The following is a 24,016-nucleotide window of genomic DNA, read 5'->3' as shown; positions in this document are numbered from 1 at the left end:
AATCTTCAGGTAATTTTTCTAAATCTATCAGGGCAGTAGATGAGAATAAAAAAAATTCTAATAGACAGAAAACACCAATGTAAACTACAATAAACTCTTGGTTAAATATTCAAATTTTGATAAAACTGTTGGATAAGGGCTACATTCCTATCCATCAATCATCTCTGTCATTTCTGTTTTACAGCGGTTCAGAAAACAGAAGACACATTGTGCTGACATGTGCCAATAGTATGTGTCCTCCTCTCTGTTTTCCTTAACAATCGTCAATTGAATCCCAACAGCTGGATTCATATCAATCTCACACCTACACTGACACAAAGCTAACTATTTGGCTTCCCATGGCATTATTTCCAACCTGTAGGAGTTCTTCGGACCCCTCAACCCTGCTCGATGTGCATCTGTGACATTGTGGTGCACATGGGTGGTGTTCTTATGACACATGCATGGCATGTCTCTCTTGTTATGTTGCATGTGGGTTGAGTGGTGTTTCACTGTGACACCACATGCCAGACCTCTGCTGGCCATAATGAAAGATCATAAATAACAGGCTTAACCCACCCTGCTAAGCCTTACTTTTTCCTTCTCTGTATTGTACAATCAGCATTCTAAACCCCGCAGCTAACTTGCTGAAACAGCACGTGGTAAAAAAAAAAAAAAAAGTAATTGAATAAGTGTTGAATTCTTTTTTTTTTATTATTATTATTTTTTAGTGGAAGTTTGGTTACGATTGTGTTTATTTATAGCATGCTCTAAGTTGTTGTGGACCTGCCAAAAGCTCTTGTGTGTCTTTCACAGCTGATGGCAACTGGGGCTGGGAAACTTTAGTCAGCAGATTGAAACTGGGTCTCTGTATTGTGCATGTATCAAATCATTGTTTAACCAGGTGTTGAGGCGTCAAAGTCGAAGGAAATACAAGCGATTAGGCAAATGAAGCAAACAGAATGATCAAGAAAAAAAAATTGCACTCTAGAAAAAAACGAGGACAAGTTGAAGTGGAAAAAGCTAATATTTTGAGCAGTAGAGTTAGCTGGTATAAACAGGGATCATACATTTTTAAATTTGCCAAGGTATGTATTCATGTCTCAGTGACCCCTGGGAAGTCAAACCAAGTAGAAACATGATCTGTTTAGTTGCTGCAGCATATGATCATGTGTGTGGACATGAACTCGGAAACACGACCCTTTAGCCTAAACGTGTAAAAGCTAAGTGAGACATTTTAAGTCTTAGCAGATACCTGTGGAGCTGAATTATTGCTCTCAACAGTAAACCAGAGCAACATACTACGTGCAGCATCTATGCTGTATTTTAACTTTTGATTTGTTTGCATTATCCCCAACTATATCCGTGTCATGATGTTTTCACATGCACGCGAGCGTTTCCGTGTGGATACGATTTCTGCAGGTAAGTTCTGAATGTATGTACACCCTGTTAGATTTAGTTCCCAAGGCCACTGTTTTCAACATCAAATCAAAACAGAAAATAATATCCAATATGTAAATTGGGTTTTATTTCAAGAGGCTGTTTACTTGATCTCAAAAATCCTTAAGAACATGAAATGGATGGCTTAGAATTTTTTTAACTGAGGTTTTGTTGAACGGCTGTAAGCAGTTGGTGCCTTATCTGCAGCAGATAACTCTTTTGACTTCTTCGTTTAGCTGCATTACCTCAGAAGTTGGAATTTGCTGCTCGGTCTGACGTCAGACAAACCCAGCAGTAACAGTGTTTTAGTTAGGAAGTCAGATTTTCAACATGGCGACGCCCATAGACATTGTTTGTAGTAGTTCTTACAAACATAATCTTAAGCTTCCCTTTCCGTGAGCAAGTGCCACTTTTAATTTGTTTAGTTTATTGTTGCAGGTGCTAAATATAACATCGATTTACAGTGTTACACTTGACATTGTAAATCAATGTTAAATGTGTCTTATTTTACAAGATGCACGTGTATCTTGTAAAATAAACATGATTCCATTACATCTTACTACTGTTGATGTGAGAAGGGGCCATGTTGAGACAAATTTACTTTTACTTTCAAAAAACAAATACAGTCAAAATAACATGGCAGTTTATGCAAACATTGTTGTAGGTGCTGATGCATTTCACCATGGGTAATTGTTTACGCAGGAAACCTAAACAGGAAATGGCAGCAACAGATGATGTGTCACCAATGATCTTCCTACATGAAACACAAACTCAAAACAACAAAAAGAGCATATTGTGCACCTTACAAACCAGATAACATCAAAAGGTAATAACATTGGGTAGCAATAGTGAATATTGAAGAAATTTAAGCTTCAGCATACCACCAAACAAGCTACTTAAGTCAGGTGGCTAGAGTAAAACAAAGGCAGTGTTTTTGAGTGCCCATAGCAAAGCCCCTGAAAGTTTTGTGCAAGCAATGCTACCTTAAAACCCTCATTTAGTTAAAGCTATTCAGTAAAGAGGAATGGGCCAAAATGAGCACAAAGTGTGATTTATATAAACTTCTGCCTTTAAATAAAGTATCTAAAAATCTTAAAAAAAAAAGAAAAAAAAAAAGCTTTTGATATTCTGGCATTTACCAAATAGAAATTATTTTTTGAAATCCTAACTGGTCTAAAGCAGCTGAAGTTTAGTGTGATTTAATATCAAACAGTGAGAAAGGAGGTTATGTGTTTTGTAGGTAAACATCTGGTTTCAACAGCAGAAAAACAAGCATACAATTAAGTGAGCTAATGGTAATACAATATTTAAACAAGAAGGATAACATACTCTTGGTGAGATATAAAGTGTTTTTGGACATTTTCACAGAAAACAGTTAAAAAAAATCAGAACTATCCCTTTAAACTCAGACAAGAAGCTTGGGGATTGTGCTATAACATGTGTCAGATGCTAGTTAGCATATCCTGTGGCGATGGGCACCGGTTTGTGCCAGTGATTCTTCACACAATGTAACATTCAACATCAACATGAAGATGTAAGACAAGACAGACAAAGGGAGAAAGCCAGCGAGGTGGACCCCAACATGTCTCATAAACCAGAAAGATCACTGAGTAAGACTTTGGCAGTAAACAATGAGGGTCTCTGACTGAAGATATGTCCCACACCAGCAAAGACAAAGACGTGACTGTCATCTTACAAGATGTTATGTCACTGGCATCAACATGAAATTTATTGCATTCGTCTCAAGTGCCAGATGTGCAGACAAGAACATGTAAATGTGAACATGCAAATACAAGTGGATACTGTACGACATAGCACGAAAAAACCCCCCCGCTCAGATTCATCCAACGTTCAGAGAACACACTGAGAGAACATTTTCACTTAGTCATTGCTGTCTGCAACTCTGCCTTTCTGTAGCCGACACCAGCAAATGTAGGTGACCCATTCATCATCCCTGCAAACATTTACCACGCATCGACAACACCCAGTCTGTGTCCGCCACCCAAACTTGTTCACCAATTTGCCAGGTTCCCAGTTCTCCCCTTCCCAAGTCTGCTCTGTCTCAGCTCTCTGGGGCACTCAAAGGTGCTAGCAACACTTTTTGTCATCACCGAAACTCCTGCAAGTTATCCAAGCATGCTGGTGAACGTGGACTACTACTGCAGAGCTCGAGTCAACCCACGACAGTCTTGCTGCCAATTCTGTGGGATGAGCTTCATCAGCAGATTGAGAACAAGTTACTGGTAAACAGTATGTCAAAAGCTTCTGCTTGTGAACAATGTCGAGTCTTATTGTGTCGAGTCTTATTGTGTCCTCCTGGCAACTGACACAAACATTGGTTTTATTTTTTGATAGGGGAACTGAATTGTGGGCGTGCTCTCAGGCTGCTCCTGACAAGATTAGCTGTAGACTGAATGAGCCCATTGCCGTTTTGAACACACCCCTGGTGGCAGCAGTTCAGTGTGGCACTTCCATGTTCTCTTTGCATTTTCCTTGCTTTCCTCACTCTCCCCCAGCTTCTTCCCACAGGTGGAAACATCCAGTGGCAGCTCTTTATTGCTACGATCACTCATGACATGTCTGACCGTGTGCCTGATATGGAAAAGTCTAAGGGAGACATTACCCATTCAAGCTTCGGCAGATTAGGTTTGCAAAGAAAAGCCTGCTTATCATCTACGCTATTCTCCTATTGTTTCACAATCTGCGCTTCGATGCTACAGTTGGGATTAATTGTAGCCGAATGGGCATCAACTGAATTTTTCTGATAATTAGAAAAGCTTACTTTGGGTCTGAGTGTAATCCAGTACACAAACTGAAACGATCATCTGATAAATCTTCCAATACCAGCTTAAGAGAAATAATCTTGCAAATCTTTAAACATCTGTGTACAAGACCTCGGGTGGGGTTCCTCCTTCCTCTCCGAGTATGTTTTAGTCACCTTTAGTTGAGTAAGAATGTCTCTCTGACTAATGTTATGTCACAAGTAGGCCTGTTTTTAGAGATCATTAAAGATGATTTAGAACAATTGTGCAGTTAAGAGCATGTGGCTTGAATCTTTGTAAATTCCTCCGTTTGTGTGTTGTAATAGCTGCTTTCAGGCCTTTCGCCGACGAATGACTCTTAAAAGTTTTAGTGGGTCTTTTTCATCAGCAAAGCTTATAATTTAAATCTTTATTGGAACATGTTGTATGATGTGCGTGTGTATGTGAAAACACATGATGGAAGAAGGGCCCACCCAGGAAGTGACTCCACCCTGCAAGGACGCACAGAATCTCCCCCGCTAGCCCCTCCTTGCAGTAGTGAGGAGAGAGAGAGAGAGAGAGAGAGAGAGCGAGCCACGGCTCATGTAGCCTCTCCGTTTGCCCCCTCTCAAAAGCCTCCATTGTTCCCGGCAGTCAGCACCCAGAGAGTGAGCTAAAGGGAGTTATGAAGCTCGCCAACGGGGCAGAGGCTCGGGCGGGGTGGGAGGTGTTGGGTTGGTGCCTAAAACCACACGGAGGACAGGGAGCCAGACATAGAGCATCTCTGTGCAACTCGCAGCCTACTGCTGGAGGTTTGCCTGAGCTTAACAGCATCGTATGAAAAGCTCCACAACATGACGCAAAAAGCACACCTAACTGTCAGAGGCACCAACCGACCCGACGATTCCACGTTGTAGGGCTCTCCATATTTGGCGCTGCTTGTTTGCCAGCTTGAAAAGGGTTTTGTTTTCGCTCCCTCTCGTTAATTTGAAGCGCTGCTTGAACTGGCCAATCGGAGAGGAGGCAGCTGGACGGAGCCCTGGGCAACTTGTTAACATTTGTATACTTCAGTTGGAAACAGAAAATAAGTGTCATGGGACTGTAACGGTCACAAGTATATAAGAGGGGAAGTACAGTGCTGGTCAACAATGAGCTCAGTTGTGTCCATTTTTATGACCGGTTTCTAATATAAATAGAGGGAAATGAGCAAGTGTTTTGTGAAATGTTTCTCGCTTTATTGAAACTGTATGAACAAAAACACTGCAATTAAATAAGAGGTTTGCATGAAACACATGGCACAAATGGACGACATCATGGCAAAGCAAAAGAAATGGATCATTGCAAACATTTGCAGTGTCTAAAGTCTAAATCATCAAACATTACTCCTCTCGTTCAGTGCACATATTAAACAAGTTTTAAAAGCAGGCAGGGTAAGATAAGAGTATTTATACACCCAGTTAGCACAGTTACAGTTGGAACAAAACAAAACGAAATGCCTGCTTAACACTGAGCACTAAAGCTAAGTGCAGCTATGAAATGTTATCCTGTGTGCAATATGCAGTTAACAACTGGACGGCTGTTCTGGTGACATAAACAGAAGAATACGCTGTTAAGCTAATACTTTTATCACGTCTAGCAACCTACGGCAGCACGGAGACCCGAAGTAGAGCAGGAGCCAGCTGAAGAAGTTCATTCAAGACCCACTCGTAGCACACTTCAAAACTTTGAAATCCTCTGCACCAGTGAGAGAATACCAGAAACAGTGGCAGAAACCCTTCTGCTAAATTTCACAGATGTGTATCAGGTTTTAATGTGTCAGTGTTAAAGTGGGCAGAATGTCACGGTGCTCCTGCAAACGAGGGCTGCTGTTTCGGCTGCGCTCGTCCTCAAAGAGGACGCCCATGGTCGGGACAAAGTCTGCACGCTGTGCTTCGTGCAATTGGCCCGAGGTGTCGGGCATTTTGGCCGCATGGGGAACTGTTCTAACTAATGCTCTAGAACGACTTCACTGCAGTGCCGTGGAAAAGTATTTGCCCCATTACAGGTTTCTTCTGTTCTTGCTGGTTTTGTCACATTCAAATGTTTGATGTTTTCAAAAAATTATAGCAGACTGAACTAAAGTGAGTGATTTACAAAAATCAGTTGTCTTATGATTATTTTTTGTGTTTATTGAGGGGAAATAAACTATCCAAACCATCCCAGTCCTATGTACACAAAAACATGATCACTAACCCCGGTAGATCACAACTTATGTGTGTTTTTTGAAAACAGTTTAATTTTCCAAGCCACATCCAGGTCTGAATTCAACCAGGGATATAGAATCAATAAATTGTTTGAATAAAACCTGCCTGACAACATATAGTAGGCTAAAAAAAAAAAACAAGAAAAATGGCACAGTGGCGAACCTCTCCAGGAGTGGCTTCCCTACTAAAAGTACTCCAAGAGGGCATCAGTGACTCCATCCAGGATGGCACAAAAGAACACAGAATAACATCTAAAGCACTGCAGACCTCACTTGCCTCAGTTAAGGTCAGAGTTCATGATTCAGCAATAGTAAAGAAAGTGGGCAAAAGGTCTTTAATAGTAAAAACCACTGCTGAGCAAAACAAACAAAAGAGCCTGTTTGAGATCCCCCCCCCCCCAAAAAAAAAAAAAAAAAAAAAAACACATAGCAATTCAGAAAAATAAAAACAAGAAAGCGATATACTGGAAGTTAAACTTGGTGGTGGAAGTTGGATGGTGGTCTGGCTACTTCAGAACCTGGATGACTGGCCGTAACTGAACTCAAGCAGCCTGGTTTATGCAAGCATTTGAGCAAGTCTACCTTTCAATGCCTAATAAAAACAGAAAGGCTTTGGAGTGGCTTTGTCAACGTCTAGATTTAAAACCAATTTATGTGCAGTGGAATGACCATAGACAGCCTGCTTATGCTAAAGCAACCCTCCAACAGGGCTAAACTAAAACAATCCTGCAACAAAATTTTTCTAGCAGCAACTAACTGCCATTTATTGCAACATTTAAGTGCAAAAAAAAAAAAAAAACTATAATGGGGCATAATATTTTTGAGGCATTGTACAACACCATCCTATGATTGCCTGTTCATACTGTATACTGAATATTGTCAAATTCTAGCCTATGCAACTGCAAGAGAATGAGAAAGTTGCTCGCTCTATCCTATGTAGCGCCACTGAATTCAATATTTATACATACATCCTGTGGATTTGCAACAGTATTTTCTATTTCCTACCCTCCCATCCCCCATTTTGTATTTGATACATTTCGCCATTACGTCAATTTCTCAAAGTTCAACAGTAATTTTGCTTAGCTACTTCCCTTTAATGCCTTCTTCCTGGTATCAGAAAATTGTTTGTTTACTCAATCAACAAAAACACAACAAAAGAATTTGCTGTCCCATTGTTTTTTTTTTGTTTTTTTTTTGGGGGGGGGGGGTGTTCACTTCAGGAACACGAGGGAAGAGAGGGCTGTTTTTTGGGGAGGTAAGCAGGGGAAAACGAAGATGTTGACTTGTGCACCCCCTCTTGTCTCACACACATTACAGTACACACTGTATATACACACAACAACAAAACACTCGACCCTCGCTGCACCCCTTGGTTTGGCATCATTTCAAGTCCAGGTTAGATTAGTTTAGTTCTGGCGTTGTGCTCGTTTTAATTATCAAACTCAAAGTCACAGTTCAGTAGTTTAGGATTTCCAGAACTTTCCACGCTCCTGCTGCTTGGTTGACTTTTTCTTCAAGGGCTGCAGAGGACAGAAGGAAAGAAAGAAAAACAAAAAAACGAATCAGTAAGGGCTTTTAAATGGAACATTATCCTGCTGGACTCAGAGTATTTAAGCTTTCTGTTATTGTGACGTTAATTCGCTGCTGGTGGTAATTTGGCTTCTTTTATTAGGCACACGTTGATATAAATGTGGATGGAAAAAAATAACTTAGCAGTAGATTTTAATAACAGATCGAGAGGGGTTACATAAGCTTTTAGTTTGCTTATTCTCTTTTAGTATATCTTACCATCACGTTTTTGGAATGACAGTGAAGCAATCAGACAAAACTGAACCATTAGTCGCTGAAATAACAAACAAAAATGGCTGATTCTAACTCCCAGCTCCAGTCCCGGCAAACACAAATCTTCTGTTCCTAGGGATTAAATCAAGCTGCCATTATGAAACCTGCCCTCCTGATGACCACTGCTCATGTACACTGACACTGAGTCAACAAACAGAGTAATTTGGAGGCAAGAGAGAGTCACTTGTCACCATGAATGCCTAATTTTTACGTCCTGAAGCACGGGACTGTGTGTCAGTAAAAGGAGCAGCTTTCACCGGAGTGTCAGGAGTGTTTTAATGGGGAGAAAATGTTTGTTACAATGAGAGTAAAAAGGGTAGGCGGAGGGTTCAAAGCATCAGCATTAAGTTGGAGAACTTTACAGAGACAACAACGCTGTCTTTTTTTGCAGGTTTTCTGCTCTTGGTAGACCTATGACAAACACACACACACAAAAAAAAGACACTTACTACGATCCAATGCCATCATATTCTCATAACGGAAGGCGTGTTCAGTGGAAACGCTGTCGTTTGGAAGAGATTTTGCTTATTTCTCCGAGGGAAGTAAAAGGCTTTCAAAATGGGTTCGAATACCTTTAGACCATTTATGGCTGCAACGCTGCAGTGCTGGGAATCCAATGTCAACTTATCACCACAGACCAAGAAGCCCCATTACATCACTGTACATGATGTAATGCGACTGTGTAATTAATGACTAAAGGTTTGGCTCAACTTTTAGAGAAAGCAAGAAGTGATGACTCCGAGCACAACTTTGTTTGAACATTCGCCGTATTGTCAACAGTTTATGCCCTCAGAGCTGCACATGGCTTACAGTGAAAGTAGGTTACGAAGATTTGAGCACATTTTGTCGAGTTCAGACGACAAACATTCAACTTGTTGTGGCTTCATATGAAACAACACGATGAATATTTCTCTAATAAAAATCAAAACAGTGTAACCTGCTGCCTTCGGAGTCACCTAATTAAGGTCATAATGCATTTAACTTAATTTCACTACAAATGTTCATTGGGAAACATTGTCATAGCAGCATTGTGCTTCTCTTTGTTAGAATCTGTTTCAAGATTCAAAACTGATGTTTAGATGTTCTCCATCTAATATGACAACACTTGAAAAATGAAAAACATAACACTTTCTGTCTCTAGATTTCAAAATCTGGAAGAGACAGACCCTAAAAGACTTGCAGCTGTGAAGTATGAACTCAGTGGGGCTAGTTGAAAATGCATCTAACATTTTTTAGATATTTATTTTCAAGGATCTTTGAAAATTGTGCACCATTTTCTCTCTATTACACCTTTATGTACTTCCTCCTGCATTGAAGTTTGGCATTCTAACATAATAAAAAAAAATCTGAAGAGTTTGACGTAAAATTTAGCAAGACAGGCGATATACAGAAGGAGATAGACTTACGAGTATTTGCCCATCCTCCTCAACACTGCAATCACCACAGCGATGACAATTACCACGGCCACGATGGCGCCAATCACAATTCCCACTATTTGTCCGGTGCTCATGCCCTCTGGAAGACAATGGTTATTGTTTTTTTTTTGTTGTTGTTGTTGTTTTCATCTACAAATCATCATTTTTACTATTATTGTTCTGGAAAAATTGCAGACTATTGGACTGAGTCTTCAGTCACCTTCAGTTTCCACCGTCAGGTCTGCGTCGCCACCGTCGGTCCCCGTAGCTTCGTCTGCACTCGTGGTCAGATCAATCGGTGCTTCGGTCTCGTCTTTGAGGGGGCTACTGGTCTCTTCAGAAGCTGTGGTTTCGAAAGCGGGAGCTGCAGTGGTCTCGGGAGGAGGCGAGGACGTCTCAGCGAAGGCCAAAGTGTGCACGATGGGAGCTTCGGTTACTTCCACAGTAGTTGTTTCAGGGATCTGATTTGATTCTGTAGTAGGGACGTCAATGTCAGCCTCAGTTGTAGCCACCGGTTCGGCAGTACTGAGCGTTGCATCTTGAGGGGCAACTGGTGGGTCGGTGGGAGAAGGACCGGTGATGACTGTTGTTTTTGTTTCTTCTGGTGCCGAAGAGGAGTATGAGGCGACTGTCGTAGGACCTGAGGGGAGCAATTATGAAAGATCTCAAATAAGTTATGCTGATTTTCAAACAAACATCCAATAATCTACATTTTCTTTGCCACAGAATACAAATCCACTTTATAAAGGGCTTTCTCTCTCCCAAATAAGTTTTATGCTTGTTTTTTTTCCTCCCCTCTTATCTTGCATTAGATAAACTGGTTGAAATTTGTGTTTTTATCCTGAGGCTTCACTCCCAGCTGTGACCACATGCTGGCTTGAAAATCAGTTATCAGTTTTGTTGCCAACGTAAGCGTGCTCTCAGTGAAGTGCTCACTGCTTGGTGATATACAAGCTTGTAAAGAAAGGACACTGTGCGCTTTATTACAATATCTGGTTGTGGAAACCTCATGGCATCACAAAGAGACAGTGAATCAGAATTTCAAATGATTGCAAAACCCCGACTAAAGCAAGCAGATGCATTGTCCTCTCCCCGTTTTGGACTGGTCCCACGGAGTGAGGTTGTTAAATCAAACTGACACTCGACAAAGAGGTTCTCCCGTTTGTTTGGAAGGGTGCTGCCAAAGGCTTATGCAGCATTTCTCATTACTACTGTCCCATCATTAGTGCACAGTTACCAAGGCCAGTGACCTCATAAAATGTACATCCTCCCCGCCCCTCCCCTCTCCATCCTGCCTTTAGATTTGCGTCTTTTCTCTGTGTAGGAGAATGCCACATCCTCTGCCTCATTTCCTGTGGAAGGAGCCGCAGTGTCAGGACGGCACGGGAAGGCTTGTTAACCCTGAGCTGCAAGCCCCTTTCAGACCTGATGCAACATCTAAGAGTGCGGGAACTTATAATTTGGTTTTTCCCAAGTCCTATGGAGTACATTTTGGGCAGTTATCAAAATGTGAGGACACATTCTTGATACTTTCATTAACGAGAAAGCCCAAATTTGTCAATCATGTCAAGAAAATGTTGCATTTTATCCTCTCTTGAACAATTGGCATCTAAAATTAAGCGTTTTTAGAGCCTACACGTCTGCATTGCTGATTGTCTTGTAAATATTTGAGAAAATAAACACGTATTTATCCTCGCGCCGACTGCGAGCCAGCCTAATTTCATTGCAGTCATTCCCCACCAGTAGCGCTTGCTTCATCTCCCAAAGGTCTATATCCTTCCAGCCACAACTGAAAGTTTAGCCTGAACAGCACCACTTGAAAATTAAGGAGCCAGCCTTCAGCGGGGCACCAAAATTACAGCCTGCAATCAACTTTCCACTGACAAAAAGTTGGCATACAAACTACTCCTTTTCTTCTGGAAAAGTGAAATCTGCTGGTTAGAAATCCACTTATGCCCCAAAACTTTATTTCTACCGAGAGCCGAAAAAGAGTCTTTTTTTTTTTTAAGCTCAGCCGCTGTCATTAATGTCCGTCCCTTTCCACATTATTAGACTTCTACTAAATACGTGAGATGATAACGAATCCTTTCAAAACGTCCAAAAATAACCCTGGATGGCCTTCGCCCGCCTTCATTATGACCAGGCGGGGGAAATATAACAAAACATTTGTTCCCGCTGCCGCCGACCGCTGAATGCAGGGGGGGTAGAGGGGCTTCAATCTGTTTGTTTGGACCGTCTGTAAATGATGATAAAATGGTCTGTGAGTAAAGTACAGAGTACGGCTACACACTATGTGTAATCACCTCCCCTAAACTCCTCTAACAATTGTTTCATTATGTGCTCAGTTCCCACAATTAGCTCGGAGTAGTATTTCCTCCCCACAAAAATAACCCTTCTGGGTTAATGCAGCTGCATTAGTGAGCAACTCTGGTGAAATCTGTCCCCCCACCCCATCTCCTCTTTTAATCTGCTCCATCTCTCTCTCTCTCTGTGACCATGCCACTCCCTGAGGAGAACAACAAACCGATCCCTGAGGATAAGTTTGTCAGGGCCAACAACTTTTGAAAGCACTGAATCATTGTACGTAGGGGTGGAGATAGGAAGGCCGGATAGATTGAAATCGCAAGGGTGGAGGGATCTTCCTCGGGTATTCAGTGATTCAAAATTGAGAAGCAGGGGGGAAACATGATGTCATGATGAATGCGGTCGGCTTTTTGGACATGTAGGGTATAATACTGAATCTGAACATCTAATCCAGAGCCGGTCCAGGCCTGGAAGCAAAACCCCAGAGAAAAGGTTTGGACTCCTACCATCACATTTGAGCTAACCATTGAAAGGGCATGTTCATTTTGTCAGCTCCTGAGCGCACCCGAGTTTGAGACATCTCTGTAATGGTCCCGTCGTCGCTGCTGTCTCAAAAATGCGAGTGCGACACTTTGGGTAGTTAATAAGATGTGATTTGATTCCAGCTCAGCGATAAGAAACTATCCACCAATCTGACATTCATGCTTGCAAACCAGTTGTGTCTTTTTGAGGCCGACAAGGCTACGAAAGGGCTCCAAATATACACCCTCTATCCTATATCACATCGATCTGACCACACCCATCTACACACTCACTTGCCTCCAATTCAGTATCAGGCAAGCTTGAAACAGCATCTAACTGCCTGAAATGTTAGCAGATGCCCTTTTGTTAGAGTTTGAGAATGCCTGCATGCCTGTTGGTTACAGTTGGCTCCACATGATTCAATCAAGGGGTTACATATGGCCTTCGGTGTTTTTGTGATTTCGGGGAAAAAGTTTTTTTTTTTTTTTTTTTTTGGAAGAGGAATTGCATTAGCAACTCCTGAGGTTCCGGTTGGCCGAACGTGCACAGCGAAGATGCATGGAAAGTGGTTCGACTGTAGACGGAGACAGGGAAGCAGAGCTGTTGGCTTTTAGCTTAGAGCCGAGTCTCCAAGACACATTTTCTTTTTTCTAATCATTTTTATCGACTAGACAAGATGGATTACAACTGCAAACACACACAGAGCCTGTACACCAACAAGTAATTATTCTGTATCCAGTTGGTTTTAATAGATGGTTCGTCAACGTCCTTTTCCTCGGGTAAGAAAGGGGTGGGTTTGCTGCAAGACCCCATCGTCTGCGGTTGTGGTCATCTCAAGATTTTTCAGTTTCAGTGGCCTTGACCAGCAGTGAGCTTATTGTTACGTCAAAAACCCCGACCAGTGAACTCACCAGATGCATCTACTTGTTGCTCTGACAACGGTAAACAAAAGAGATTCAAAGTTTTATTTTTGTGAGGGGAAACGCAAAAAATGTAAGAAGATAACATTATTTTGTTTTATGGCTGTCGAAGATAAAACTCTCAGAGAGAAAGATGGCAAGAATTTGAGTAAATAACTGGATCGCTGAATAGAGTACACAACAGTCGGTCAGTTTTATGTTTTTAAACATCTGACCTCAGTCTATTGTGATACATGCCGAATTGGGAAGTGTTAGAGTAGAATGGAATAGAAATTCATTTATCGTCCCACAATGGCGAAATATCTGTCCATCAACAGCAAAATGACTTAAAAAGCTTAAGCAAAAGCTTAAGCTTTAGCAAAGCTTAAAAGATTAAATTCTCTAGAATCCACATAAAACATTGACATTTCCAGACAGTATTTTGTGGTAACTGTGATGATGCCAGAAGCATTTTTAAAATGGGAACTTTGTAAAAAAAAAAAAAATGTTAATTGTGTCCGATACGCAGGATGAAAAAATGTCATTAAATACTAAATAACTGATCTTGGCTAGAAAAGAATATTTAGCATAATTCCCCCCATTGTTGGGGGAAATTACAGTTCCTACCTTCTTATATATTAAAGAACAAGATCAGAAATTTTAATTGACCAGTTTGTAGCGTCAACTCAAGAGAAATCCACTGCAAATCTCTGAATGGTTCATCTCCACTTGGTGCTGTGGTGAATGTATGATTTAAAGTCACACACACAAATAAAAAAAACAATGTTCAAGATATATCTTTTTTATATATTCTGACAGAAACACGGAATAAATTATGCATCTGAATCTAAACCCGTATCCAGTACTGACCACAGTTCATTAAGAGGAAAGACATAAGCTTGTGTGTAAATATGACAAAAGGTATTAAAAAATATATATTTTTACTACAAACCAGCCTGGTTTATGACTTTGGTTGACATGCATCAAGTGCTGCAGATAGACGGAGACGGTATAAGAGGCTGTGTGAAGACAGAGAGCCGCGCTTTCTGCCTGACAAAAATAAAACCTCTTTCATGGGGAGTTATTGTGCGAAGCAGGTACACAACAACACGCAGGGCGAGACGAGAACAAAGGGAGTAGCAGCTTCCATCCGCCGAGGCCATCACAATCGGCTGCCACAGCGGGCCTCTGTTTACGCATGTCTGTGCGTTCTAATTCACAGCTTGGTGTGGGAGGGAGAGACGATGTGAGGGGAGTGAGAGACCATGTCCACCTTTGGGGTGCGGAATGTGTCAAGACGCTAAAGGAGGGAACCGAGAGAGACACTCTGCTCATCTGGCAGAACTCCCCCACAAAACCAGTAGGCGATATCGCTGGTGATAATGCTACCCAGTGCTATGTAGAGGTTTGAAACCCGAGGTCCGGGGGGAATATTCGCAGACAATGTTATCACTAACTGCACACAAAAAAGTGTCCAAACGCCTGATGTTTTGTTTTTAAACTCAGACAAAGAGACAGAGCGGGGCCCATCTGGACTTCATCACCGGGGGGGACAGATACTGGCATCACAACGAGTTATTCATTATTCTCATGGCCTGCAGGTTTGATTGCTGCACCCCTAAAACTCCGTTCCCAAATTTCCTCTGCAACCTTCTTCTCCTAAACTCCTAATCTTTCTAACTTTTGGTTGCGCGTAGCTACCGATTTCTTTGTCAAATGGCTTCCCATTTACGTGCGTTCTCGAGGCGCACGATGCTATCTTTACAGAGGTTTGTACACTTCTCCGCCTCAGCTCTCAGCTCCGTTTGTGGATTTCCTCTCAGGTCTGAGAGAGGCTGCTGCAGACTGAGGACGTCAGCGCTAAAACAGCCTCTCTGCCTCCTATTCCTAAAACAGATGTTTCTCTCTCTCTCTCTCTCCTCTCTGTGGAAAATTTCAAAAGCATGACTGTGCCGGTTTTGCTTCTTCAAAATGAGACTCATGAGCTGACATGAAAATATGCGTGCGGCTCATACGTTTATGTTTCGCCATTACTGGTCTGGGGTCTCATATTAGGAGCGTGAGGTTAAGTTTGACCCACTTTTGAGTAGCCAGATGTGATCGGGGTGTTACTGGGCCAGCAAGGCAAGGCAGACAAAACTCATTAGCAGCGAGAACAGGGGTGGGGGAATGAATGGAAGGAAGCTTTTACAGGATTCCTAACCCTTGTAAAGTTAGAAGATTAGATGGAGGAAAATGTGCCCACTTCTATGCTTTTGTTCCATTTGTTTTTTTGAAACATAAAGATACTTTCTGAAGTTGAAATATGTTTTTTTTTTTCCCCCCCCGTTAAGGGTTAAAGTCATCAGACTGGTAGGGTTGTAGAAAGGAGGCGAACTGTTATGAGGCGGGGGGAGAGGGGGGGGTGAGGCATGACAGGGGGATTTTAAGCAGCTAAAGCTTTGACACCCCAACCAAAGATGGGTAGACGCCAAGGGGGTTGGCGAGTCCAACAGTTTACCAACACACAGGGACGGATAGGGCGCGTCTCCTGCTCCCTCTCCCTTCCACATGACCCTCTTAAATATAGAGGCTCTCTCTATTAATACCGAAAGCAGACCGGCCCTTCCCTACCGTTGGTGCCGGCTGTTTCTTATGGGTACTTTTCTTTCTTAAAGGCAAAGATATGAACCCAGGCGATCAAGAGATGAGTGATAGTCCTACTTAGGAATGAGAGAGGGGATTGGGGTCGAAATGAAAAGCTGCAAAAATATATATATACATATAGAAAGAAAGCGTAGGACGGCATTTTGGAGAAGTATGTACGGTGTACGTTACAATTTACAGCCCCCCCCGTTGCCTCAACCCCCTACCCAACCTTCTTCCTTGCCTACTTGCGTATGAGAAGTGCTTTGGGACGCTTCCAAAGGATATTCCCTTTCTTCTCTTTAGCTGTGCCAAGAGTTTACAGACATGAGGCAGCTGAGCTCCCGCTATTACATCATTTTTTTCCCTCTCATGGCAGAAAATCAAACTCTTCCTGTTGTCTGGACTCAGCACCAGTAGCAGACGATAATATGAAAACACATCAGGAGTATAACAAAGGCAGGAGACGTGGTTGTAAAAAAAACAAACAAAAAAACATCTATATTTGTCATGGAAAGGTATTGCTCAATATAAAAAGAAAGGGAGAGAGAGAGAGAGAGAGAAAAGGAAAACGGCTAAAACCAGTTGCAGACAATCGTTACCAGACTAAAATTTTGCAGTAATTTTGAAATAAAAATAATTTAAAAAAAAATTCAAGATTTCAATATTAAAAAATGAAAAAACACGTCAAATTAATTTCTTATCGAAACACTTTTTGCTTCCATCTCAAGGCACCGTTTTTCATTGTTGTTGTTAGATCAGCACAGGTTAAAGCAGACAAAGAGTGGTGCATGCAGGGCACATGGAGGCAGAGGCACACAGGGGGGACAGAGTGTGCTAATGGCAGGACTGTGATAAAGAGTACACTTACTTGCACGTGTGAAGGAGCAGAGAGGGCCGGCCAGGGCCAGGAGGAGCAGCAGCTGAACTTTCATTGTGGTGGGAAATTCTTCTAAGCACTTTTTCTCCTGCCAAAAACCGTTGGGAGACTCAAATCAGAGAGATCTTGTACAGTTCAGGGTTGTACACCGGAATGAAAAAATAAAAAATAAATAAAAAAAAGGTGAAGAAATAAAAAAAAATTAAAAATAGTTAAAGAAAAAGTTCAGGATAAAACAAAAAAAAAGTGGCCTGAGAATTAGGCAAAATTGATACAAATCTGTACAGGACAGGATGTGGAGAGGACAGAAGAGGAGCTCTGGCCACTTTGAGGAAGTGTAAGACGGGAGAGGGAGGGAATGGCACACAGCATGAGTGAGAAAAGATGGTGAATAAACTGAGCGGGGAGGAGGTGGGTGATTGGGTCGGAGGTAGGGCGGGCGGTTTGGGGAGCAGGTTGTGCTGGGAGGAGGCTCCTCTGAGTAAGGACTGTAAGGTGGCTAATGCGGTCCAGCCCTGAATGAGGCTCTGCAACTCAGGCCAGCAGAGCCTGCAGCGGTATCAGTTGCTTGCACACATTCACTTTAGACAGATAAATAGCTGATATCAAAACATGACAGAAACCGAATGAATGTGCTGTAAAAAAAAAAAAAAAAACATACTGAAGTTAGTTTTTAAGCAAGTTTAGGAATGAATGATAAAAAAAATATATATAAACTTAACTTCAGGCAACAAGAGTTTTACCTGATGTCTGAATTCTTCGTTAATTGCCTAAATAAAAATTGTAATAAAATTAAGCACTTATAAATCAGCTGCATTGATAGCTTAAAGTGTAGCTCTTTTTTCTTGAAAAGATGAGATTAGCAGCAGGGGTTTTAAGGACTTGAACCCAATGAAAGGCAGCTTTTAGAGCAGTTTCAACACTGTGTGACTTTTACACAACGAAGCACGGGTGGTCTGTCGAGTTCACATCCAACCGAAGACTAGATGTTGCTCGGCACTTGGCTGACACCTATTGGAGAACAAGCTACAAGTGTGGATGAAAGCAAGGTGACGAGCCCGTCTTACAAAAAAATAAATAAACAAGCTTGGTTGTTCCTTAGGTTTCGTTTCACCACCAAAAGTATATCTTAACATATCTATAGTTCGGCTCAAAATTATTAATATCCCAGGCAGATTTAGATTTGAAATTATTCTTATTCCCTAGAGAAGTTGCTTCTGATGTAAAAGGTGCCACACATCTGAAAAAAAAGAGTAAAAGGAGTGTTAATTCTAAAAACAGCAATTTATCCGTTTATTTTATCAAATCAAATGTGACGAACTGAAAGTGTTGAAAGGCCTCCGTCCCATCACCCTAATCTTCTGCAGACCTTTGGCTCAAAGTCCAAAGACGGAATAATGGTGGAATGACGGCAGCAGACGCAGGATTGGTGCAGTAAAAATGGCTTGTGACATTTTAATAAACACTTAACATATTTTAACCGCCATACACTGAATATTTTTGGACACACAGTTTGCCAATCCCATTTTTTTTTTTTTTTTTTTTTTTTTAGATCACTTCTTTACAGTATACTGAATTTATGTACATGATGCAAATCCAGAAGGACACGTAACAAAATACCGTCTCCATTTGCAGCTTCCTTTGCTTTTCAGTCTGTTTTTCAAGGGCAAAAACAGAGGATTAACACAGTTATTTACAAAGACGACAAACATACAAACAGAGAAGATATACATATGCTGGTCACTGTAACACAGCACTGAATGGCAATAAGGAGCATTTCCCTTTTTTTTTTGTTTTTTTTTTGTTGTTGTCCATACAATGATTGTTTTGTGACCGCCTAATTAATAACCGAGCTCCTCTGAAACAAATAACACTTTCAATATTTCGCTGAAGGAAATATGAGCTCAAAATGTTACTACAAAGAAATTTCTTTATTTTTTAGTGTTTTTTTTTTTTAGCCTTATGAAGCTGTACACTAATGAAAATCGGAGACAATACAGAACTGTACACAGACAAAAGAAACGTCACAATGAACAAACCAGAGCATGTTGTCTCTTCATTTTAGTTCTCCAAAAAGAAAAACATCTTTCTTTTATTAAGTAGATGCTCTCAGACTTAGTGTTGTGCAAAACCTGCTATTTCTTTTTCCTAATTCAGGCATCATAAATGATCAGTCGACTCCTTCAGTCTGCTCAGAAACTCTGCGCACGCTCCCCTCAGAAATACAGAGGCTCCGCCTGGTAAATTATACATCAAACACTGGGCACAAATCTTAGGGAAGTCCAAGTCTGGCCTGCAACTTGCTTCCCAACTTGATAAGCTGCTGCTCTCTCACCTGCCGCAAAGCTCACTCCACAACAACAATGAACTCGTTAGCATATGGAGCTGACCATTTCCCGTTAGCCGAAGCTAAACGGGATCTAAACACATGGCACAGAGTCGAACCGACGCAGGCCCCACTGAGACCTGGCACTAACACGTGTCCCGGGTGACCAGGTCGCTCTCAAATGACCCTAAAACAGACGTGTGGACGAGCTCAGGACACGCTGAAGTCAGGTAGGATGAGAGTTCCCTCTGTAGTGTTTGTTTTTGGCAAAGATGGGTAAGAAGGTCTAAAATAAATTTATATTGTATAGCTGTACCAGAGTCTCACATTAAAAAACAAAAAAAAACTTAATTCTAGGTGGGGGAATAAAAAGAAAACAAGTGAAGTATTTGTTTTTCATAGAATCCTATAAATAAATAAATAAATACATATAAATAAATAGCATAAATACCATTTCAATACAAGAAATGCAGGCAATGCATTTTTTTCTAACTTATAAGCATGATCATAGCCACAATATAATTTTAATTAGAGGTGTACATATTGCTGAACTCCCTGCTCCATGATGTTAGACAGGTTCTACTTGAAGTATTTCTTGATCTGGTCTACATGTGAAAATCAACTCAGCTTTCCAGTTAATCCTGTTAAACAGTGTTAATTCATATTTAATAAAGGCAACAATTAAGTTTTTCACAAATACCCAGGTTGGCTTTTACTCTGGCTATCTCTGTCTGACACTAAAGTTGCTTTGATTATTCGAATTGCAATTTAAAAAAAAAAAATAAAAAAATAAAAAGACAAAAACTGAAATCTTTTAAGGAAAATTGGATTTTTCTGAAGCACTATGTAAATGACGTCGGTTCATCTCATGATATATTTGACTAGCAAGAGTGAAAACTTAAAACTGAGACCAAACCAGCCGGGATACGCGTTAGTGCCAGGTCAGAGGAGGGACATTTTCATTCAGAAACGGCACAAAAGTGGAGATGTGCGTGAGCATTTCACCCTGAGAGCATGAAAACTGAGCACACCAGATTATTATACAAAATAAATTTTTAGAAACAAACATTTCTGAAAAAGGCAGAGAAAATATCCCGGAAGATTGTAATGTGGCGCATGAAAAGTATTCCTGTTTTGACCAGTAGATGGCGCTCCACTCAATCACATTTTCCTGCACCATCTTTTGTTCAGATCCACAGCAGCATAAAGAGAGGCCCGGTTTAAGGGCAAAAGAAATGTTTACACCAAGAAAAAAAAGTTGAAATATCTGAACATGCTCGTTGTGTTTGCAAGAAATATGATTCATGTGCAGCAATCTGCTGCGGGCTTAGAGTTTTCTGTCCATTTCTTTTATCAGCGAGAACTTTAACATGACATCAGCTGTTGCAGGAAACGCATCTGAGGGAAAAGAAAAATGAAAATACACAGAGGATTTGACAATACTTTGGTGACCTGTGACTCTTTAAACATTGTGTTTACAACTTGGCACTGCCCCACACAATAAAAGTCTGTCCTGTCATTTTTTTTTTCTTTTTTTTTTTCAATAATGATTGTCTTTTGGACCCCTCAGCCACTTGTGTTAGAAAAAAAGGCCAACAAGATTTTAGAAAATTACTTTCCATTACTTCCTGGATTGTCGTCCGTTTCTTTGCTTCGGTGAACCGAGGAGGTTGTCCACCACGAAACTCACATCAGTATTGTCCCGCCGGGTCTCTTTTCTCTTATTTTGACTCACAGTTCAGCTTTAGACAATGGAGTCCCAGTCAAAGTCGTCCTGGATGTCCTCGGCAGCGAGGATGCGTCTCACCTGAAAGTGCCCCGCAGGCAGAGTGTGTTGCTGCTGGCTCAGCTGGCTGTGATGACCTGCGTGTGGAGAAAAACGTCAGTAACTCAGGACGACTTGTGTGTCAGCGGGAATTTAGATTGGATGAAGTTGATTACATATTAGGGGTTTCCTGTTTGGTTACTTGAGCTCTTTCTAATACATCAACAACACAGAGACACTTAGGAAAAGGTGTACCTTTGTAAGAAGTACCGGAAAAACACCGTCAACGTGATCTTTAGTCAGTAATTATTTGACAATTAATACAATGCGAGTGACAATGTGTAGACATCATCAATTTCTGAGAAATTAGTGATTTTCATTGTTTTTGTTAACATAACCAAACTAGTTGAAGTCATGAATAAACCACCCCATGTTTTAATAGCAATTTGAGGGATTTAAAATGGTAAACTTTGTGTTTGAATTCAGCTTGCTTGCACAGTAAATATGAGTTGTTTCGGGATGTGGGGGGGCGGAGGTTCTTGTTGGTTTCATGAGACGATTTTGTCCGTCTCATGAAACCAACAAGAAAATGTCTTTTTAATGAGACGAGCGTCTTTACACGCGCTTGAAAAGCCAACACTTTGCTGCATTATTACGCCTTCAACAAGTTTCTCCCGTCCCAGCGGAAGAGTCACCTGTCATGCTGGGCGCCGTGTTGCTCATTGGAGGCATGTGAGGGTATCCTGGTGGGCCCATCAGAGAAGAAATGTTCTGTCTCGAGTCCATGTACATGTTCCCTGCGAGAGAACAGACAAAAGGGCAATGACTAACTGTCAGATTAGTGTACCAACTTTCACACGTTCGTCTCTGCAGAGCACAAGCTGTTACCGCGCATTTCGCGTACACAACTGCACTGCCGTCTTATGCCGGATGAGTAGTACCAAGTCTCTGGTGAAAACAAGTCGCCTCACCTCCACGTCCTTACTAGAGTCGCCTTGAAACTGAAAACCGCTACAGTTTCTTTGCAAATGTACAATGTTAAGTGGCGACAATTGCTCGCTGAGCAAAGAGAGAAAAGGATTTAGCTTCAAGGCTCGTCAGCAAGCACGCGAAGAGATGCCCCTGAGCGTTGTACTGAATGCATACTGTTGGGGGCTGAAATTAAATAGGTGGTGATGATTGAAGGAGCTTTTTTAATAAGGTTTGAAGGTACAAGTGTCTTCTCCTCTAAAGCTGACTGAACTTATCTCTCTGATGATTTACAAGGGACATAAAGAAATATGCTTTAGTGGGTGGAAACATTCACATGAATCTCCAGAACGTTCCCATTCCAACATGTCTTTTAGAGGTAGCGCTGAGCCAATTCATAGAGCACTTTAACAGCAGCACGACTGAAACAACACACTTTATTTCTTTTGATGAATTAGAATTATGTATAAGACATGTTTGACAGAGATAAAATTGTAACTTGCATCAACAAGCAATAAACCAAAGACCTTATTAAGATAAAGGATGATGCAGGTCTTGATTCAGATGTTTTGTTTTTTTTTTCCTGTCGTTTCATTGCCGACATTAAAAAAAACAGGAAAATGTCTTATGTCTATTTTACTCATATTTATTTGTATTTTTCTTTCTACTTCTCATTTTACTTTTACATTTCTACATTCTCTACTTTCTCCCAACTTCCCTTTACCCTGACTAGTGAACTTACCTCCACACACACACACACACACACACACACACACACACACACGCAAAATGATAACGTTATTCACTGAGTGTTTGCAGAAACGCGGCTGTGTGGACCGACCTGTTCCAATGTGTTGGTTGTGTTGCCCGTGCTGGTTGTGGTGGCCGGGCTTCGGGTGCATGGCAGCAGGGTGCTGCGTTGCTGACGGCGCTGCTGGGTGTTGGACCTGAGGTTGCGGGTGGGTCGCGCTCTGAGGTGGGATGACCCCTGTGGCTGTGAAGAACTGGTTGATTGAAGAACACAGGTCAGCCATCTGAGTGGCATCGAGGGTCCAGTTGTTGAGTTCGGCTTGCCTCATGGTCTCCTTCAGAGCTGATGTAGGGAAACAAAACAAAACAAAAAAAAAAAACAGAATTGATTGTGATGTCCTGAACACAGGAGTACCTCAAGGTTGTGTGCTCGGCCAAGCCATGTTTGCCCTTTTTGAACAAAACGTGCATCTGTAAAAACCATGGGATCCAAGTTTAGGTTCAACATCTGCATAGAGGGTTTCAGACAAAAGCCTGATTCTGAACAAACAGGGAGGTTTTTCTAGATTGAGAAAGTCTAATTATATCATACAACCCACATTCTTCATCGTTACATTAGGTGACAAGATTTGGTTCAACCAGTCTCCTAGGAACTCACATAACTACGTGAACAATTAGACTTTGAACATTTCCAGCCTAGTGAAGAGAGTCGAGCAGTGAATTTTCTTTCTGAGAAAATGGAAACGGGTTGGGTTATCCTCAGAGCTGCATACAAATTTAATAGGAACACAAAAGAGAACATCCTCTGGCAGAGCAGCAAAGTGTGGCTCACACAGGCTGCCCTGCAGATAACAAAGGAGACCTCTTTCAGGTGCTCAAATCTGCCCAAAATGTTGTAGGGGCTCCACTTTGGACCAGCGCATGGGTCAACCACCTGCAGCAGAAGGCGAAGTTGATCGGTGTGAACTAGACTCACCCGATCACTTTCTGTTTGTTCTCCTTCCATCAGGAAAAAAGCCCCGGCAACTCAAACAGGATGAGGAGAAGCTTCTTTTTACAGAGAATTGTGGCCTCCAAGAAAACATACAGTGGCTCTTAAAAGAGTTTGACCTCCTGTTACGATCACAAGGTGTTGGAACTTGGGTTTTTGTTTCTTTCTGGTTTCATCGTGTCCTGGTTTGATTTTGCCTTTGTTCGTTCCTCTGTGTATTTAGATCTTGGTTTATTATTTATTGTGCATTTGGGTTTAGGTTCCTTTGATTAGTGTTTCGTTCTGTTACCGTTTTTGTTGGTTTCAGGGTTTTCCCTTTGTTTAGC

General features: G+C 41.4%; 2 protein-coding genes across 3 annotated transcripts in view; both read right to left on the bottom strand.

The window, feature by feature from the left end:
* Positions 1–7,610: 7,610 nt before the first annotated feature.
* On the bottom strand, positions 7,611–17,282 carry pdpn (podoplanin). Of its 2 annotated transcripts, XM_015048817.1 has the most exons (5): positions 16,881–17,282; positions 9,880–10,299; positions 9,651–9,759; positions 8,607–8,655; positions 7,611–7,922 (listed from the first exon to the last, which is right to left on the bottom strand). In XM_015048817.1, the coding sequence occupies exons 1-5, from the start codon at positions 16,942–16,944 to the stop codon at positions 7,866–7,868; spliced, it is 699 nt and encodes a 232-aa protein (XP_014904303.1). In that variant the 5' UTR covers positions 16,945–17,282; the 3' UTR covers positions 7,611–7,865. The 2 variants fall into 2 exon arrangements, with proteins under 2 accessions (XP_014904303.1, XP_014904304.1); XM_015048818.1 differs by lacking the exon at positions 8,607–8,655 and having other exon boundaries at positions 16,881–17,279.
* Positions 17,283–18,690: 1,408 nt separating this feature from the next.
* The window catches only part of LOC106957456 (forkhead box protein J3-like), a 100,112-nt gene continuing 94,786 nt past the window's right edge, over positions 18,691–24,016 (bottom strand). Inside the window, exons 11-13 of the mRNA XM_015048824.1 lie at positions 22,791–23,042; positions 21,676–21,777; positions 18,691–21,078 (exon numbers count right to left, since the gene is read on the bottom strand). Of these exons, the coding sequence (XP_014904310.1) occupies positions 20,960–21,078; positions 21,676–21,777; positions 22,791–23,042 (473 nt within the window). The 3' untranslated portion in view covers positions 18,691–20,959. The remainder of the gene's footprint in view (positions 21,079–21,675; positions 21,778–22,790; positions 23,043–24,016) is intronic.

This window comes from Poecilia latipinna, unplaced genomic scaffold (assembly GCF_001443285.1).
Source record: "Poecilia latipinna isolate Pla-1442-1.1 unplaced genomic scaffold, P_latipinna-1.0 Scaffold904, whole genome shotgun sequence".
Taxonomy (NCBI): Eukaryota; Metazoa; Chordata; class Actinopteri; order Cyprinodontiformes; family Poeciliidae; genus Poecilia; species Poecilia latipinna.
This window is presented reverse-complemented; position numbering and strand designations above follow the sequence as displayed.